At 52.6% G+C, this 19,444-nt stretch overlaps 1 protein-coding gene across 2 annotated transcripts; it reads right to left on the bottom strand.

Annotated features, from left to right (window-relative positions):
- Positions 1-2,427: 2,427 nt before the first annotated feature.
- Positions 2,428-18,652, bottom strand: Chst1 (carbohydrate sulfotransferase 1). 2 transcript variants are annotated; one of them, XM_076929303.1, is made up of 3 exons: positions 18,630-18,652; positions 5,868-5,997; positions 2,428-4,535 (listed from the first exon to the last, which is right to left on the bottom strand). In XM_076929303.1, exon 3 carries the CDS (start codon positions 4,491-4,493, stop codon positions 3,258-3,260), a length of 1,236 nt encoding a protein of 411 aa, XP_076785418.1. In that variant the 5' UTR covers positions 4,494-4,535; positions 5,868-5,997; positions 18,630-18,652; the 3' UTR covers positions 2,428-3,257. The 2 variants fall into 2 exon arrangements, with proteins under 2 accessions (XP_076785418.1, XP_034352855.1); XM_034496964.2 differs by lacking the exon at positions 18,630-18,652 and adding an exon at positions 17,327-17,774.
- Between the last annotated feature and the right edge of the window lie 792 nt (positions 18,653-19,444).

Raw genomic sequence — 19,444 nt, 5'->3', positions numbered from 1 at the left:
GGACAAGCTGCTCAGATGAAAGACCCAGTTCTGCCTTGAATCTGGCTATGTCCACATGATCAGGAACGGAATGGGAAGGGCTGTAACTCTTGGACGGCACTCATGTAAGCAGAAGTGTGTGTATGCTCTCCTTTCCCATTTTCCTCCTTTCTGAAGCTTGGGAAGCCATTAGACCATACAGCCAAGGACAATGCCTTGGGAAGATGGAACTTGGCAACAAAGGTGAAGCCGGAGCACATGACATCTGGGCACACGACCTGAGTGAGACACCACTCAGGCCTTTCTGGTGAGGGAAATTGGAAGCTAATAGGCCAGTTTGTCACCTCACACACCTTAGGGTGGTTACCACTGAAAGGGAGGACGAGGGGAAGAGGAGTTGGAAAGGGTGTGAGGTGATGGGATCCTTGTGCAGTATAGCAATCTGAAGTGGTACAGAGGCTGAAGAGTGGGCTTGTGCAGTATAGCAATCTGAAGTGGTACAGAGGCTGAAGAGTGGGCTTGTGCAGTATAGCAATCTGAAGTGGTACAGAGGCTGAAGAGTGGGCTCGGTTGATAAAATGTTTGCCACGCAATGATGAGGACCTGAGTTTGAAATCCCGACAACAACGCAACCAGCCAGGTGTAGTCTGACGTAACCCCAGCGCTGGGAGTGAGGGAGACAGGAGAATTCATATGACTTGCTGACTGCTAACCATGAGCTCCTGGTCCCAGGAAGAAACCCTGCCTCAAAGAAGTAGAGTGACAGGAAACTCGTGACACCTTCCCCTGGCTTCCTTGCCCACATGCACACAGGTACGTAATCCACACACAAAAATTTATGCACACATAAAAAAATAATGTATCGTGACCACTACGGAGAACAGACAAGATCTTAAAAGAAAGAAGACTAATTGCCAGAGCATCCAGCCATTATGCTTCTGAGCATACTCTCCTTTCATTGCATTCATGATTCACAGCAGTTGAAACATGGATGTGACCCAAAGCCCACTGAAGGGTCAACAGCTAAATAAAATGTGGGATTCATTGGCCTTAAAGAGGAAGGATAGCTGATGTATTGTACAAGGTGAAGAACCTTAAAGACATTATGCTCAGGGAAATAAGCCAGTCACCAAGAGACAAATGTTGCATGAGTCCATTTATATGTGGCACAGTAGTCAGAAACATGCAGACAGAGCGATGGTTGCCAGGAGCTGTGGGAGAGATAGGGATGGGTTGTTTTGAAGAAACAGACTTCAGAGTTTTGCAAGATGAAGTTATGGAGGAGGGTGGTGGTTAGGCTTGCATACTATAGAAGTATTTAATGGGATGTGCACTTAAAAACAGCGAAGATGTAGGCTGGAGAGATGGCTCAGCCGCTAAAAGCACTGGCTGTTCTTCCAGAGCAGCCAGAGGTTTAATTCCCAGCATGCACATGGACGCTCACAACCAACCATAACTTCCAGGGGATCCAGTGACCTCTTCTGTGTTCCCCGGGTAACAGGTTTGCACACAGTGTGCATATATGCAGCCAAGGCACCGTATACATAAAATGGTAGTGGTAAGGCCTGGAGCCTAAGGTTCAAGTTTTTAACTGATGTTTGATGTTATGTAGCTAGGAGCTTAGAGAGGGCAGCCTGGGAGTCATGGTCTGCTGGGAGAATGGGGTTCAATTCTGGGCCACTGATCAAACCAGGCAGATGGGTCAGTTTTTCTCTGGTTCTAAAATTATGGTAAAACATGCCATTTTCATTTTTTAGGAAATTTCATGTTATGCATGTTTCCCGGGGTAAGGACTGCAGGAACTTTTTAGAAGAGCCTGCTAGATTGTCAACAAAAGATGGAGAGTGAGCACCCCAGATACCCCACTGGTGTGTGCACCAGGAATCTTGGCTGGCTCTTCAGACAGCTTCTAGGCAGGTTAATGAGCAACCCCTTCTCGAGTCACCTGCACATTGGATGTCCCTTCTCCCCAGCTTCCCTGGCCCCAAATCCCCTAACTAAAGGAGGAACCTCTGCTAGAGGAAGAGATGTCCACACCTGATTCTCTCCTTGGACCACTCTGAATCCCCAAAGCCTCTTCTAAAATACTTTGAGCACCTTGACTAGAAGGTACCACTCCCCTCAACTGATAAGGGAACAAAGTTGAAAGCCCCAAGCCATCATGGAGGGTGGCAGGAGATCCGAACAGGAATGAAATAGGAGAGTTGGAGTTCCCCAGCTCCTGGGTGAAGTGGGAGGGGGAGCTGGGGATCATATGATCAAGACAGAGTCTTTATATGTATGCAGTCATCAAAGAACTTTAAAGGGATATTCTAATATTTTTTTAAAATAAAATAGTCCTGAAGGGTAGGTTTATAATTTAATTCCCACTTTTCCTTCTTTGTGTTATCTCCAAAGCCAGGAATATCCAAAGCCCATTGTTTACTATTCAGATTTCCCCAAATCACACTCAGGCAGTACTGCACATTTTTATTTACAGAAAACACAAATAAAGCATTTCAACTTCATTTAGCAAACTGATCCACATTTTTTGTTTGTTTTTGTTTTTGTTTTTTGGCACAAAGAAATATCACAGAGGAACCCCAAGATCAACCTGAAACTTCTAAGATTCATTAACCATTACTGGTCTAGGGGTAGCCACAAGACTCAGACAGACAAGCTCACCACAAACCAAATAGAAAGAACGTAGTCCCAATTCACCTCACAGTAAAACCCTGCTCACCACCAGGCAAGGGTGTGCAGGAGGGACAGGTGCCCTGCTCCAGGGGAGGGAGCTGGGAGGGGGCTGGGATGGACCCTTCTTAAACTGGGGAGGTGTGGTCCCTTTGTGTCCATCCCATTACCTTGAGAAGACAATTACAAAAACTACAAGTTATGTGCTGGGTGCCTCTTGTGTGCCTGTGTGCACGTGTGAAGTGCGATTGGGTGCCTGTAAACATGGTCCCCATCCGCATAAAGACCCACCATCCTTGTGTCTAAATGGGTTGGGGAGGCGTAACCTCACATCACACGCCCTCTGCCCAGTGTTCCCCTCCAGAGACATAGTGCAAATTTCAGGGGCAAAAAGAGGCAGGAGAAAAGGGAGTGGACAAGGGCAAGAAGGACGCACAGATGGTATGGGAGAGGCAAAAGGGAGGGGAGTGGACAGGGGCTGGAAAGGACACACAGACAGGGTGGGAGAGGGAGGAGGGAGATAAGGCAACAGTTAAAAACGGCCCATAGTAGGTCCACTTCAGCAAAACCAGAGCCACCTGCCTCCCACCCCCACCACATCCAGGTCACAAAAAAGGGCGGAAGTCGCGCTCCTCCACTAGGCTGATGGCCGGGTTCTTCAGCTCCTCCTCCGAGTTGGCCATCTTGTAGCCCAGCTGGGCCAGCACATGCTGGCAGGCATTCTGGGCAAAGGCCACGATGTCATAGGAGAGGCGGAAGCGCCACTTCTCAGCCGTGGCTGCAGAGTTGCGCACTGTGCCGTATTTGTGCTTGCCCAAAGTGGGGTCGCCCCTCGTATTGTTCTGGATCCAGCGTGCCACGTGACTGTCCAGGGGGATACCCAGGAATTCGTAGATCTCCTCTGTCTTCTTCATTGGATTTCTGGCCAGGTCCTCATAACGTACCAGCATGTATTTGCCCTTGAGCCAGGCGGGCCTCATGAGGCCGGTAGACACAGAGCTAGAGAAATCCTCACACACCGTGGTCAGCTGTGTCACGTCCAGGTTGTAGGGCTTCCTCCCTGTGCCGTACCAAAGCCGCCAAAGTCGGTAGGTGTCCCGGAAAGTCTCACTCCGAGAAGCCAAGATGCCACGAGGGTCTCGCACAAGCTGGATGACCTTGAGGTTCAACCTGGGGTCTTCCACTAGAGCCCGCAAGTCATTCACCTCGGGCACCCGTACAGTCTTGATGGCCACATGGCTACGCTCACGACAAGCCTCAGCTGCCAAGGTCAGGTTCAGCAAGCCGCACTTGCGCACACAGTCCCCTTCCTCCAGGATCAGGTCAGAGGACCCTGGAGGGTCACACACTGGACGGGAGCAGAGGACCCTGCTGGCCCCTCGGCGGAAGACCCTGTCGGTGGTGTGGTTAACTGGTGGTGGCTTGATGTAATTCTCCAGGAAGTAGAGATCACAGTCATAAAGGCTCCTCAGCAGGTCCCGGCTGGCACCTAGCATGACCCTGCGATCTGCGGGGCTCTTACCCTGGGTGAATCGGGGGATGAGGGTGTTCTGGACATGGTAAAGAGGTTCAAACAGGTAGAAGACATCCATGTGCTGGTTGAAGAGCTGGCCCACAAAGGATGACCCACTGCGTGTGGTGGCCAGGATGAGGACGTGGGTCTTCTTGGAGAGGTTATAGGAGAAGGTGGGGCCCTCTTCACACAGCCGCTCTGCCAGCCCAGTTTCTGTCAGCCCAGGGCAAGTGTGGAAAGACTTGGCAGTGAATGTGCGGATAGCTGTGTACTGGATGGCAATGGAGGCCAGGGCGAGGAGGAGGACAGCCTTCCAGGAACATTGCATGGCTGGGCACCGTCATGGGGCTGCTGCTCCGAGGCACGGGGTCTGTGGACAGAAGACAGCTAAGGGTTAAGTGCTTCACACAGCCAAGAGACACCATAGGCTCCAGGAAAACACCCATCCCCCACCTAGTGCTCACACATCCCATAGGACCTACAAAGCCTATACTGAACTGTCATTTTCTTGGTGTCTCCTGGGAGCTTCAGAGAGCTAAACAGACTCACTCCCTGGACCCCAGGAGCTAAGTGAATCTTGGCTGCAGAAGCCTCCTATGTTGAGCTCTGGTTTTCCTAGCCCAGCCTACTTACTGTGTCAAAGCAGTTTCCCCAGTTTCCACACTTGGGAGGTCTGGGGATGGCTCATGCCACACACCCTAACACTGCCTGTGATCCGTGCTGGCATCTCCTGGATCACAAGCATCTTCTAGTCACACAGGCTGATACTCACCCTCCTAGACAATGGTCTTTTTCTCTATCTTCTACTTACCCTTAGAGGAAGGGTGCACACCAAATTCCCATCCCCAAACACAAATCCAGGAGAGCAGGGACCCCTGGGCCCCATGAATTCTGAGTTGACAGCAGAACCCAGCTGGGCCAAGAACTGCCCACTGTGGACTATGACCTTTCTACCTTGCAAATGAGGGAGACCAGCTACCTCCAAATGTGGACTTTTAGGCACCTGCAGTGTTGTAAGTCAACTGGCCTGGAGCAAGGGCAGGTCCCAGAGGCTACTGGAATCAATCTCTCTGCACAGGACTCAGGACTTGTTTGGGGCTCCAAGCTACTCCTTCAGCCCTTCAGTCCATAAAGGGGGAGGAAGGGTAGGGTGGGGCCACAGAAAAATGGGCTCATGGGCTCATGATATGCCCATGGGCTCATGATATGCCCTAAGCTTCTTGCAAGGTAGCCCAAGGGATGCTGCCTCAGCCACCAGGTCCTGAGAGATGCCAGGGTTGCTTCTAGACTCAGTGCCAAGGAGCTCAACACTTAGCAAAAGAGGACTGCTGTAAAGTGGACCAGAGATTCGAACCTCAGCCGTGTGGTCAGGGGCAGTGGAGGCAGGGGCAGGTTGGCTTGGGGTCTAGTTTCCCCTCTCCTTGCCTTTCTTCTCACTGCCCCAGTCTGCCCCCAGGCCATGAAACCTGACTTTGCCTGCTCCCCCAAATTGACTGCTGTCTTGGGCTCCAACTGGTCTTACATCACCTCTGAGCCATGAAGCCCCAACTTTCAAGCTGTAACCTCTATGTCCCACCCCTAGCAAGCCATGATCCACACCAGGGCTCCTGTGAGCAGGAGCTGGCTAGCATGTGTGCCCCAGTGACTCAGGCGACAAGCCCAGGTGGGTTCTATGTTACAAATGAATGGAAACAATCCTCACCTTCTGGAATTCAACTCGTTCTGTGATGGAGGTGGATCACCCCAGGCCTTCAGGTGGAGAAGGTGGCTCCAAAGGGACAGCTGGGGACAGGGGTCTTCTTCCAACCATATGCAGCACACACAGCAGTTACCTGAAAGCCAAAGGCAAACTTTACCAAGCCCAAGTAAAACACCAAAGCCAGCACTTTAGGTAACACCTACTAAATACTTGCACAGGGCTAAAGCCTTTAGCCAAACAAGCAGATTCACTCTGTAAGCAGGTATAACCCACGGCGCAGGCAGCAGTGCCTACCAGGGCCTATGACCTGCTTCAACCCCCATCTGGAACCTGTATACCTCCCCTCTAAGACACAACTCTGTTCCTCATGCTTAAGCACACTTGGCCTTCAAACATGCACCAGACCACCCACAAATCTGCACAGGAGGGACCAGAATAGATGTAGGTAAGATTATAAGTTCTGAGACGCAGAGTGCATTCTATCCTTTTTGCCATGAGGTCCATATTTATTGGTTGACTCCTGGCTGGTGTGTAAACTCACATCCTTTGTATACATCCCTCCCACAATCTGTTATGTGTCCCGGCTACTCCAGGAGACAAGTCAGTGGACACCATCTCCCAAGCAAACAAGCATTGTCATTTTGGGTACCCTGTCAACCCTTAAAAACTGCTCTGGTAGGGTAGGGGGCCACTCCCATTGCTCAGATGGAGAATTTAAAGACCACTCTATGACTGACATGTGGGAACTATCAGGGGCCAGAGTCCTTCTGCATCAGGGTCAGGTCAGTGCTCTAATCCCTTCACCACTGGCTCACCCTCCCAAGGAAAAAAGTAGAGCTGCAGGCTCTGCTTGCCTGGGGAAAATCACAGGGCCTGGGCCAAAATAGCCAGGCCTACTGATGTGTGGGCTCTGAAAGTTCTCTTAAAAATGTGAAACACCATACTGTGTGTGGAAATCAGCACTAGGTCACCACCAAGAGACAGTTCCTAGATGAACTGTTGTCCAGATGCTTAGGAAAATTCTCTCAGTGTATACAAAGTCACACATCTGAACCACACCCATCCTAACCCATGGCAGAGGCCTCTACCCCATGAAGGGAAGGCTGAGGGTAGTGAGGAGCCCTCTCTATTTTAATCCCAGGTCCCTGATAAGTGCATGCCTCAGGTAATACCAGCCTGCTTTCTTCAGTTGAGACGTTATTAAACTCAGCTGTGTTTCTTCGTAGGCATCTAGCATCGGTCCAGACCGACAGGCACTAACCAAAAACTACAGATGAATTGATACCAAAGAAAGTCAGCACTCCCAAGGGGCTCTCAGTCTCCCTGTGTGAGGGCCCCAACCTCAGGCTCAGGTGCATGGCCCCCAACCCCAACCTCAAGGCTAGGAGGTCAGCACTTCATAACCCAGTCAGCAGGAAAAAAAGTTGAGGCTCCTCTGGTTACAACAGCTTTCCCAAGCTCATGCCCCAAGAAGTGGGGAGAGCCAAGATCCCAGCCCAGGCTAGGTGCTCTCAAAGTCATGTTCAAATCCATTGGTTGAATCTGCTCCTGGCCCATCTTTTATTTCATTCCCTTTGGTTTGCATCAAGACTGGTTTCCTTGGCCCTTGGCCTTCAATTCCAACTCTAAAGATAGAATACACAGAGGGGTTTTGTTTTGTTTTGTTTTGTTTGTTTTTTCCAGAGGAGAGCCCTCCATCTTGCCCAGAAGGAGACAGACAGTTCGAGCTCTTTCTCCCAATTTCCCTTCCCACCCCACTTGAAGAAACTCAAAGCCAGGCCTAAGGTGAGGAGTCTCCTCAAAGTTCAGCACATACACTGTAGCCACAAGCCTGAGGCCCGGCTGAGGGCCATGTGCCCGCCTTCCTGGAGGGCAAAACCAGAGCATGAGAACAGGAAGGAGGATGTTAGAGCCCCCTGAAAGTGCTCTGCTCTCCTGCCAGCCTGGCACAGCCAAGCCCAGAGCTGGCCAAGGGTCCTTGGTATGCTGGAGGCATCTGCCCTGGAAACCAAAGGCCCTGGGGCCAGGTCCTGTTGTTCCCAGGCAAACCTTGGCCTCTGCAAGAGACTTCTTAATGCCCTAGTCCTCCAAGACAGACTTGGGGACCCTGGACCCTTCCTGGGTTTCCAGTTGCTTCTGTTATGGCCTCCCTCATTTCTGGACCAAACCTTGGGCCCAGAATCCCACCTTTTTGTTAGAAGACAGAAGACCTGGTGACCAGCCTGGAGAGTGCTCAGACTTCAGCTCTGTGGTCAGGTTGGGAGTGAAGAATGCTGTACAGGGAAGCTCTAATTTGCAGCTAACGGCTCACGCCTGCATGTCAGAGGCTAAGTACACAGTGACTAAGCACCAGTTGGTCCTGAGCTTCTCTTTCCCTGTCAATAAAGGTGGCCTAACCAGAGTGTTGTGACTGACCTGAAGCATTTATTCCTGCTCAACATTAGGACAAGATTCTGCTTTGTGTTTGACAAGTGACCTCTGACACCAGCCCCACATAACATCCCAGCTCAAGTGTTTACCTGCTGGGAACCTTGCCTAGACGTCTGGATTTTGCTTTATGTCTTAGGGAAGCATCTCAGAACTAGTTGCCTGTACCCTTGGAGTCTGCTCTAACAGAAGGAGACCTTTGTAGGGCTTTGCCCACCACTCCTCCTTCCCGAACCACTTGCCCTGCTAGAATTTTCTACGCTAAGCTGTTGTGGTGGTCTTCCTGCTTCCCTCTAGTGGCTGGAACTGGTAGCACAGCCTCCTAGCTCTTGTCTTTTTACTGTTAGGAATTCAGGCCTAGGTGCCAAAGGTTAGGAATTCAGCCAAAGGTGCCAAGGTGGGTGGAAGTATGATGATGCAGATTGCAGTGAAGAGGGATGGTGGCTTCTGAGCCATGGAGATACTCTTCCTCAGCTGCACACCAAGAGGCAAGCAGCAATAGGCAGTCTGGCTCTCCCTCTGCACCTCCCCACCCCGCACGGCCCACACGCTGCCCAGGCTGGAGAAGCAGTGTTGAATAGAACACCACCAACAGGAGTGGCCTGCAGCTTCTGCCTGTCCCTAGATGAGTGACACTGGGTCAAGACCTATACCTCTTTGTGCCTGGGGTTATCCTCTGAAACAGTAACAAGGACCTCTCTGCTTTTGGAAGGACCTGCCCCATGTTCCGGGCCAGATGAGGCTAAGTCCACACTAGATAGAGGGAACCCCTGTGGACTGTGGAAAAACTCAAGTCACCCTCCAGAAGAAATCAGTGCTCCCGTGTCTCTGACATGCCCCACCAACCACCAGCTCCAGCCTGATTCTCCATCTGACTCTGTCCTCATGGGCCCAAGGGCTTTGTCCTCCACCAAGTCCCTCTTGCCACCCTATGGGAACATCAGCACACCACAGTGAGGCAGTTTCCCTCCCTGTCCCCCAGGCTGCAAGGTGCAAGCTCCCTTCTACTCTACTCCATAGAAACTGGGCTCTCTTGTCACTGGCACTACCATCCTATCTTTCTGATTGAGGCAGAGGATGCTCGTGGAAATGAGCCAAAAACAAACAAACAAACAAACAAACAAACACGTCAAGAAAAGCCACAAAACATGTGTATCCAACTGTGCCGTTGGTTAGGGCACACAGCGTATGAATGGCCGCTGGAGCCTTGTGCACTGTGCCAGGATGACTGCCTGGGAGGAGACGACCCAAGAACCTACAAAGGAGTGGGCACAGTTTTTGATGAGCTTTGAGTTTATTATCTGTGAAGATACAGTGACCTTGTCCCCATGGAAGAGCTGGAGAGGTGTCTGAGGACAGGGTTGGTAACTGAAAACCGTCCCTGCCACCTCACTCCAGCCTTGAGGCTTTCTTCTTTGCCCCAGTGACACTGCCTATCAGCCTTTCTCCTCCCCAACTTCCAACACATCTGGTCAAGACTTCCTTGTCTTAGCAGCAAGCATTAGCCCTGCTCAGGTGGATGTGAGGACCTGTTGTTGGCTGGAGGCTGCTGAGGTCGGACAGAACCTGCCGCAAACAGGGCCTCAGAAGGACCTGAAAGTTCTGCAGGGAGTGGCTGAGGCTAAGCTCCCACAAGTCACTTCTTCCTTCAGAAGGCTCTTAAAGCAGCACAGGGAGCAGGAACAGAGAGCCGGGGGAACATGAAGCCAAATATCCACTACCTGAACAAAGCCAGAACACAGGGATTCCACGGCTCTGGTGTGCCATGCAGACATCCAAGCAGGGGTCAGAGGACTTGGGCAAGGAAGAAGTTAGCTGGATGGTAACCTCGGGGAAACTACATGTTTTAACCTGTTTAGCCAGCCCTGACCCACCCACCATCGTGTTTGTCTAGTTAAAGCTAAAGAAGCAGAACAGCCAGGGGATTATATCCTCTCAAGGAGAACTCAGTCATGAAAATGAGGCAACAAGAAAACGGGATTGTGAAAGACAGAGAGGGGGGCTGGGTCAGCTTTAAATGCCGAGTAATTTGTGGGCTTATGGGGTAGAGCGTCTTGGCAGCCAATGAGAAAGGGGAAATAACTCAGTTACATGCTTCACAAGGTCCAAGAGATAACAGTAAAGCATATGATCAAAAGACATCTGGCTAATAGAGGCTGGGATCACAAGATCTCCCAAGAGATCTCCAAAGCCACACAGCACCATGAACCCAAGATACCACACTGCACAAAATCCAAGGACCAGTTAGTTCCCTAGGGCTGTGTGCTGGAGCAGCCTTCAGAATTAGCAGTATAGAGAACACAGAGTGACCATGCACGGATAGTGACCAGTCCAGGGAACACTGGAAGCAAAGAGCTTCCCTTTGGTACCATGCCCGGGTCCACTTTAACCTCAGTAAGGTCTGCAGGTCTGTCCTGCAGGATCTGCATGATACAGCAAGGTGTTCTGTGCCCAACCTCTGGAGTTCTTAAGCAGAACCAGACACTCGTTTGAGCATCCGCAACAAGAATGGGTCTTAACGGCCAGGGTCCTCAAGCCGGACCCAACCATACAGAGGGTCACTAATCCTTTATCTTTTCACCATAGGCAGAGCTGCCTGGCACTCTGAATGACATCTCCAGGCAGGTCTTTCTAGTGTCCATGAGAGCTGGCACTGACCCTCCTGGTTGTCTCAAGCTTCTGTGTAAAGTAGGTGGGCCCTGGAGGAAAGATCTGCAGGTATTTGATGGCTCAGAAGCTTGGAACAACAACCTCTGCTGGCCTCTGCTGCTCTGAGGTATGAAATAAACAGAGCGATCATAGCCGGAAACAGGAAGCTGGAAGCCGAGGATAGAGCAGCTCAGCACAACCTGGGTACAGGCGAGACTCATGAAGGGGTGTCCACTGGTGTGAGTTCAGGGGCTAGCCTAGACCACAACAATCCTTGGAAAGGCTCACAGGTGTAGCTTGAGTCCCACCTGCAGGGCCCTCAGCTTTAGGGAAAGAAAGCTTCTTCTGTCAGGTGTCTGGCAGCCTGGGAACAAAGCCTGCTGTGGGTGCTGTGGGGTGAGTGACTGTCCTGTGCTAACACAAGGGCCTAGTGTACAGGAACCTGAGAGGAGAGATGAGTCAGAAGGCTGGTCCCTGTCTCAGCCAGGCCAGCCTTTGGGAGGCGGAACTACTGCCCCAGCACTAGACGGAAAGGCCCTGGTTTCCTGCCCCCTCCCCCTCCCCCAGCACAGCCACAGCCCATCCAGTCAGAATAGTACTGAGGCCCCACCCATTGGATTCCAGCTTGGTCTGGGCTTCAGTCATCCTCCCAAATCCAAGGATGATAAACTATCAGCAGGAGCCTGAGCACCCACACCCGTTGTCCAGCTGGCAGCTCTCAGGAGGGACCTCCGGTTCCTTCGTCCTTAGATCCTGGTCTCCAGCCACCTGCATGAGGCCCAGCTGCCTTGTGTATGCAAGAGATGGGGTTGGGACAGTGAGAGTGGTCAGGGCACCAGGGATCCTGTGAGTCTGAGGCTCAGGTTGGGATGGAGCTGACCCAGAAATGACTATGGACCTGAGTGCCACAAAGAGGTGTCCTTCCTGATGAGCAGAAAGGCTCCAACAAGTGGGAAGCAAATCCAGAAAAAAAAAAAAAAAAAAAAAAAAAACAGCTAGTCTACACTGAGGCTAGGATGTCCATTCAACTGCAGTGACCCAAACCCTGGTTGCAACCATGGAGCTTAAGCCCCAGGCCACACCTAAGAACAACCAGGACACCAGAGGACAGATGCAGTGAGCACCAAGCACCCTAACCAGTGAGATCACCCCAAATAGGCTAGGGATCGTCATGACCTTACTGTCCACCCTCAGGCCAATACCTACTGACAAGCCAGGTTCTGGTGGTGTCACCAGCTGGGGACAGGGGCTGACTTATGGCTTCCCGCCCCAGCGTGTGAATGGACCTGACTCTCTCAGTGCCTCCCAGGGTTCACCCTTCCCTGCTGAGAAACAAGAACAAAGATAGCCACAAGCAGATGTGTCTCTGTTACCTTCTGCACCCCAACTTGGGGCTCCGGGGGAGTTATGACCTAGAAGTTATGACCCAGGAATGCAACAATACTCTGCAGCCAGAGAAGATCAGAGAATGACTTTGTGACAAGGTGTGGACTGAATGGCAGGTCTTAGGCTCAAGGCCTAGAGCAGCAACCCTTCTCTCTATACTCAGACCTCGCCACAGAAGCTGGCACCAAGGACATGCCTGCGTGTCTCACTTGCTGCCTCTAAGCTAACAGACCTAGGGAGCACCACACTGTACCCACGCTCCTGACAGGTAGGGTGAGCATCTCTGGCTGATATGAAGAGATGTCCAGAGTGAGGTGTGATGATTTCAGAATCATGGTGTGGCTGCCTTGTACCACCCCCGGAGACCTACTGCAAGCTCGGAGTGCAGACACAGCTGTGTCCACTTCACAAGTAAGACTTAGAAAGCTTATATAATGGGCCAGAGAGCTATCTCATCAAGTAAAGGTGACTGCCAATGCGAATGGTGTTCAGAGTTTACCCACACAGTAGAGGAACCACCCACACAGTTATCCTCTGACCTCTTCACAGGTGCTGCGGTGTACACACACCCACATACACACACACACACAGTGAAATAATATATAATTCCCTCTTTAAAGAAAAGACATTTAGATGGACGGATCACACAACTCAGATAATAGCAGTATGGTGGGGGAGGTTCCCCAGTCCCCGAGCTTGCCTGTATGCCTCCCTTCTCTTTCCCTCTGGCCTTCCACAAATTCTGGACCTCCTACTTAGTTTTCTTGATCCTGCTGATCCATAGGCCGTGCCTGAGCAATGCAGGAAGGTGCAAACTAGAACCCTAAGCCTTAGGCAGCCTGACCCGAGCCTAGCATACAGGAAGAGAGGGTCATGCCCAGTTCACTTCACAGAACTCAATAGAATCCAGTACAGTGAGTTCTCACCTTCCTGTCACTTTCTCTATCCTGCAGAACCCTTGAAAAACAGCTCCAGGGATCCTTCCCCACTCCAGACAATATCGATCTTGGGGTACCTGTGCACTCAGAAGTCCCAAATAACTCACAGGCACCCCAAGAGACTCCAGAGAAAAGCAGGGCCTTGCCTTCCTCCCCACCCCTGTGAAGGATGCCATGCTCCCAGCCATTCCCAGCTCACCACCTTCCAACTCTCATCAAGGAACAAACACAAAGAGAGAATCTCTAAACATTTAGAAAACTCGGGAACCGTGGGCCCCCACACGGCACCATGGGGATTTATAGAGAACAAATCATGCCTGACAAACTTGATAGCTTTCTTGATAGAATTACAAGGCTAGTAGATGAAGGAAATGCAGGCAGAGTAATATATCTTGATTTTTAGCAAAGCATTTGATACAGCGCCTCGAGTAATCTTACAAAATTAATTCAAACAGACTTGGCCCTCAGCTCTTGTCGTGGGGCCTAAAGGCAGGAGAGGGCACATCCCAAGAGTCCTGAGTGGAGGAGGCAAGGCCACGGGCAAGGGCTGGAAGGCAGAGTCTGGGAGTGGGGGCAGGGCTGCCCGGCCTGTGCCAGGCCAGATCTTATCTAACATCTTCATTAATGATCCTGAGAGAGGGAGTAAACAGTCCGTTAATGAAATTTGCAGAGGATATTAAATTGTGAGGTGTTGTGAACACCAATGAGGACAGCAAAGTGGTCCAGCGAGACCCAAGGCAAGAGACCCTAATAGCCGGCAGGGATGAGCTGTGGTGGGGGTGGAAGGCAGTTACCAAGCTTCTTTGAGAGCCCCCAAGCTGCTATGCAGATGAGAAGAGGTCACAGCTAGCTTAGGCTCTGGCCTGGCTGAGTAGGCAAACCTCAGGAATCTTATTTTTGGCATCTGTAAAATAGAAGAGCCAGCAGATAACTCCCTTGCAGCTGAGATGGCTGGTAGGGGTGGGTGGAAGGAGTTTAGAGTGGGCCCCTGCAAGAGGCCTGAGGAGAAAAGACTCTGCTTGTGTGTTGCTGCCAGCTGAATCTTGCGAATGCGTCACTGGCAGCCTGAGTCTTCCTAGGCCATGCTTCTCAACCCTCTATGCTCCTCGATACTACTGGGGTTGACAGTGTTAGAATAAACCTCTCCCTGCCTCACCAGCTGGGCAATGGAGGCTCCAACCTAAGGACTGTGTTCTGGAGTCCTGATTCTCATAATCTGATGGGACAGCCTTCCCAGGATTGGGGGGCTGGGGCTGAGCCCGTCTCTCTGCTATAGGGCCCCCTTCTGCCTATATCTATTCTGTCCTAGCCCCGAGGGGCTCAGCAAGCAACCCTCCTCCCTCAAGATGCTGAGGCAAAGCCATGTGGCCTTGGAGGACTTCTTACAAGATTTCTGGGCAAGTAGAGTCTCAAAGAAGAGCCAAGTTGCAGAGTACTAGGCTGAACAATCCTAAATAAATCTCTATGGGATGAACTGAGTGGTTGACTCCTAGCAGGGGTGCCAAGGCTTCAGAAGACCACTCTTCCCAAGCAGGCCAGTCCAGACAGATGCCAGACTGCCAGCTGGGATACAGGGGAGGGAGCCAGGAGAACCCCCTCCCCATTAGATAAGTAACCATGACACTCTCCCAACACACACTGTGGTTTTGCTATGTGCTCCACTGGAACTTGACTTCCAGGGGTCTATTAGGCGAAGATTCTTGCAACCCTCCGTTTACAAAGAAAGAAACTGAAGCATTGAGAGGTCACCAGAAGCTTGGGAACCTACCTAGAAGATCCATGGAAGTGTCAGTTGCCTGCTTGTAAGAGCCCTCCTCCCCCAGGGAGAGTCCCTTGTGTGCAGGCGGAGAGAAGCAGCCTCCCCTCAGAGGTTAGAACCTTCCTTGTTCCTCTGTCTTTCCCACCAACAGGAGCTGGTCCAGCTCCATCACACTTGTGGAGCCTGATTTTACTATATGTTTCTCTACCCCCTCCCAATGCCTCCTTGCTACATCGAGTCCTCTGAACAAGTCTGTTTCCATGGAAACCATACAGTGACTCAGGGCTTCAGGACCTTCCCTGAACCAGATTATGACTATCAAATGGTCCCTCCTCACACCAATTCAGACTCCCAGTGTACAAGGATGGGGCACAGCAGATGGGCAAGAGGAGTGGGGGGGGGGGGCACACAAACCAGGCCTCACTGAGAACCTGATACCCAGGGCTCCTGCAGACTCAGTAAAACAATGCTAGGTCCCTCCTTCAGTGCAGCCTGACTTACTCCCTACACTAGCACCCCCAATGCCACCCCCCTTTGGAGCCAGGGCCCTTGGGAGAGGGCACAAACCTTGAATCAGAGCCTGTACTGAGCAGACATGACATGGGGGCCAGGGTAGGAGGAGGTGGGCTAACGTAGGATGCTCAGAAGGAAGCCATCAACCCAAAGCTTCACAGCCACTCAGCTAAGAGGGAAATTTGGATTTGGAGTCAGGGAGAGGGGTTCTGCTCTGAGATGAAGAAAACACAGTGTTAGGGGAAGTAGAAGGGGGCGTGACCTCAAAGCTCCAGCAGTATTGGGAGGATACTCAGCAATGGCTTCCTCTCACTTGCACACCCCTCCTCTCCCCACAGGTACCGTGACCTGGACTGCAGGTCTCAAGCCAACTCACCCACCAAGATCAGGGACAACCGCAAGCAATCCAAGTTTACAGTGCTAGGCTCCTCCTGCAGGGGTTCAAGACCCAAGGGCATATCCACCCCCTCCTTTCCTCAGCAGATCCCTAAAGACCCAAGAAGGCGGGGAATCAACTAGGTTAGAAGCTTGATATCTCCCTGGTGAATCCAGAGTGTGAGTCATGACGATAGAAGCACTTTGAAAAAGAAACAGGGTCATCACGATGCCTAGAAGTGTGGCAGCTACCAGGGACTGGAGCCTGGGAACTGCCTGCCAGGTAAGATCTCTTTGTGAGACAGCCTGGCCCCATCTAAGGAGCTAAGGAACCCAGGAAAGTATCCCCTGGCCTATGAGCCCATCTCTATTTGCCTCTTACATTCACTGGTTTCTTTGGTTTTCCCAAGCTGCTCCCGGCTCCCTGCCCAGCCAGGATGCTTGCCTCTTGCCACCATCATAGGTCTCTTCTGTCCCTAGGCTCCAGAAGACAGTGGGCTGAATTCCTGTCACTGTGTGGAGATGCACCTCCCCTGTCCCCGTCTCAACCTCTCAGTGGTCCGCTATAACATCCTTGGTATCTGGACCCCAAAAGCCTTGATGTCCAGAAGCCTCTTTCTTAAACGAAGTGGGTACTAGAAATGTAATCCTGAAAAGGGGGCAGACCTGGAGTAGGGAGAGGTGGCATGGTGAGGTACCTGAAATCAGGCCAAGGTGCCACCCTAGCAGGACCGTGAGGTCTTACCTACCTTCTTCAGATAGCCTTTTAACTTACGGATTCCAGCTAGGGCCACTGTCTATTGTTACTGTAAAGTCAAACACTATGTCCCTCCCTGGACCCTGAAAGAAGCTGACCACCCCATATCCTACTCAGAGAGGAGCTAGGATTGTTTTGGCTTCGTGTGGGGGGCTCTGCACAGTCAGGCGGCCCCAGTTTCCTAAGGGCCCAGCATAGCAGAAGCCAATACAAGACCGAGGCTAAAAGCAAGAAGCCGGGACAGCGCTTTGCCTCAGGGTGTAAGCCTGGTTTGGAAAGTTAGAGGCACGGGAACCTCAGGGTCTCTGGCAGCCTCAACCACTCGCGTCTAGCAGGCTGTTACATGATGAACCTGGAGCAGACACCCGAGAGCATACCGCTGCAGAAAGGGAGCCCCGGGCTGACGTTTATCCTAAGTTTGCTGCCCTCACCAGAGGAGGAGGTCAGGGGCGATTGCGGCGCTCCTGGGAGGGCTACCAGCCCCAGGCAGCCCCTCCCAGCGCCCAGCACTCCGCGGTCCCCCGCCAACGCCTCCGCGAACCGCCCGGAGACACCAGCCCAGAGCTAGGGGCGTCTCCCGCCGCGCCCGCGCCCCTCCCTGCTGCTGCGGTGCAGTCCGCTCCCGCCTGCCCCGGGGCCCGGGGGGCCCGGCCGATACCTGGTGGCGGGCGCGCCAAGAGCCGCTGCAGCGCCCAGCGCCCGCTCCATCCTCGGTCTGGCGTCAGGCTCGCCAGGGGCCCGCGGGTGGTGGTGGCGGCGGCATCCTCCTCCTCCCGCGCCCTGCTCCTTGGCCTCCCTCCTCCCAAGCCTCTTCCTCCGCCTCCGCGCGTCCCTTACGGGCCCCTCTCCGTGGCCCGGGGGCTCTAGCCCCGGGTGGCTCGCTCAGCAGTGCCTTTTCCTGAGCAGAGAGAGAGAGAGCGTGATCGTGGGCTAGAGGGGCTCAGGGCCAGCCACCGGGACCCCGAACACTGCAGCCCCAGGCTCCGGAGGAAAGCAGCAGCCGCGGAGGCCGGAGCCTCACGGAGTACCCTCCTCGCGTCCCCGAGCCGAAAGCGGCTGCTTCAGCGCCGAGCTAGCGGGTGGCTGGCGCTGCGGTCCCGGCTCCACCCCCAGCGCCGCCCGCCCCCTCTCCGCCCGACCCTGTCAGCGCGCGCCCTCCCGCCCCCCGCGCAGCCCAGGCGGGGAGCTCCGGGACACCCCCCTCCCACACTAGCAGGGCTCCGAAGCCCACCCACTGGAGGGCAGAGGCAGCCACGCCCACCCCTTAGTTGAGGAGGCCAAGCCGCAGCAGCACGGGTACCTCTTGGCCTGCCCTCTCCCCCACACCGCCACTAGCGAAGGCATGGCTCTATCTATGCAGCCAAAGCCTCTGGATACCCAAGTCTGGCTACAGCCCCAACCTGACCCTGACTCCTTTCCCCACCTAGGGCAACTAGAGACTCCCGAACCCAGAACTGAAGTCGATAGTCCTCTACATACCCCTCCTCCCTGCTTTTCTTCCTTCACCCACAACTAAAAAATATGTTTCACTTGCTCCAGATCCGTCATCCTTTTTCAGGAGGGGCTGGGTGGAGCTGGCCGGTTAGTCGGACACTAGAGTTCCTTTGCTAGAGGAAGCCTTCCACACTGTCCAGTCTCTTCCCCCTAGGTTGCATCTGTCTTCCCAGGTAGAAACCAGTCCACAAGCTGCACTTGTGGGACCAAGATAGCCACAAAGCCCTGGCACTACACTGGTCCTTCGTTCTCTGCACTAATATTGACTGAGCATCTCCTGCATGTCATAAGCACCAAACACTAGTGACAAGAGAAACATACCCCTGAACCCTCAGTGTGGCCTGGAGGAAAGACAAAGTAAGCCAGCAGAGGGATGCCTGTGGCCCTGAGCTGGAGAGGAGGGAAAACACACTTGTGCCATCGGCCAACAAGGCTTCCATACGCACAAACCCAGACCCCATCCTCACCTGAAGATGTGGATGTACTTTGCAGGGCTCTGAACAGGAGATTGCCAAAGGCAGCGGTAGACTTTGTCCAAAGTGGTAGCAATTGTCCAAAGGAGTGGGCTTCCATCCCCCACCGTCTCTTAAGTCTCCAAGAATCTCTCATTTCCACACAGTCTGTCCATCCGTCACTTCTGATACAATGCAGAGAACAGTGTTTTAAAATGAGGTTATGTTCACCTGGGGGTTCCCAGTGAAGAGAAACCTTTGTGGGTCTGCTGTGACCGAGTGATACAGCCTCTCTGTGCTTCAGTCTCCTCACGGAGGAAAATGGAGATGCTGTTTCTTATCTCCTAGGGCAACAACCACCATGTTAGATGTTTGTTGTGGGATGAATGTTTACTTGCTCACAAAGAAGGGGATAACAATGTCTAGGATTCTCTGGGAGACCCTCCAAGAGCATACCTTCAGAAAAGTCTCCACATGGAACCAAATGACATGAAGGCCCCTGCTCCAAAGGTCCCAGTAGGCCACATGGCTTTGGTTCTATTACTAACTAGAACTATACTATACTATTACTATAGGAGTTTATAACTAGTTATAAACTCCTGTCCCCACCACCTCCTCAGAGAAGGCAGACATCGCCTTTCCTGATATCCCTGAAGCAGCAGCTCCAGCTGCAGCTCTACCCAGGACCCCACTCCCCACCCCTACAGCCAGGGCTATAGGGCCAGTCCTCAGACCCAGCACCAAGGTGGCCACATGGGTTCAGTCACCTGCTCACCCCGATGGTAAGTGGCTGTGTTCAGAAAAAGGCCAAGGAGAGAAAGCTGGCCTTG

Source organism: Arvicanthis niloticus, chromosome 2 (genome assembly GCF_011762505.2).
Source record: "Arvicanthis niloticus isolate mArvNil1 chromosome 2, mArvNil1.pat.X, whole genome shotgun sequence".
Taxonomy (NCBI): Eukaryota; Metazoa; Chordata; class Mammalia; order Rodentia; family Muridae; genus Arvicanthis; species Arvicanthis niloticus.
This window is presented reverse-complemented; position numbering and strand designations above follow the sequence as displayed.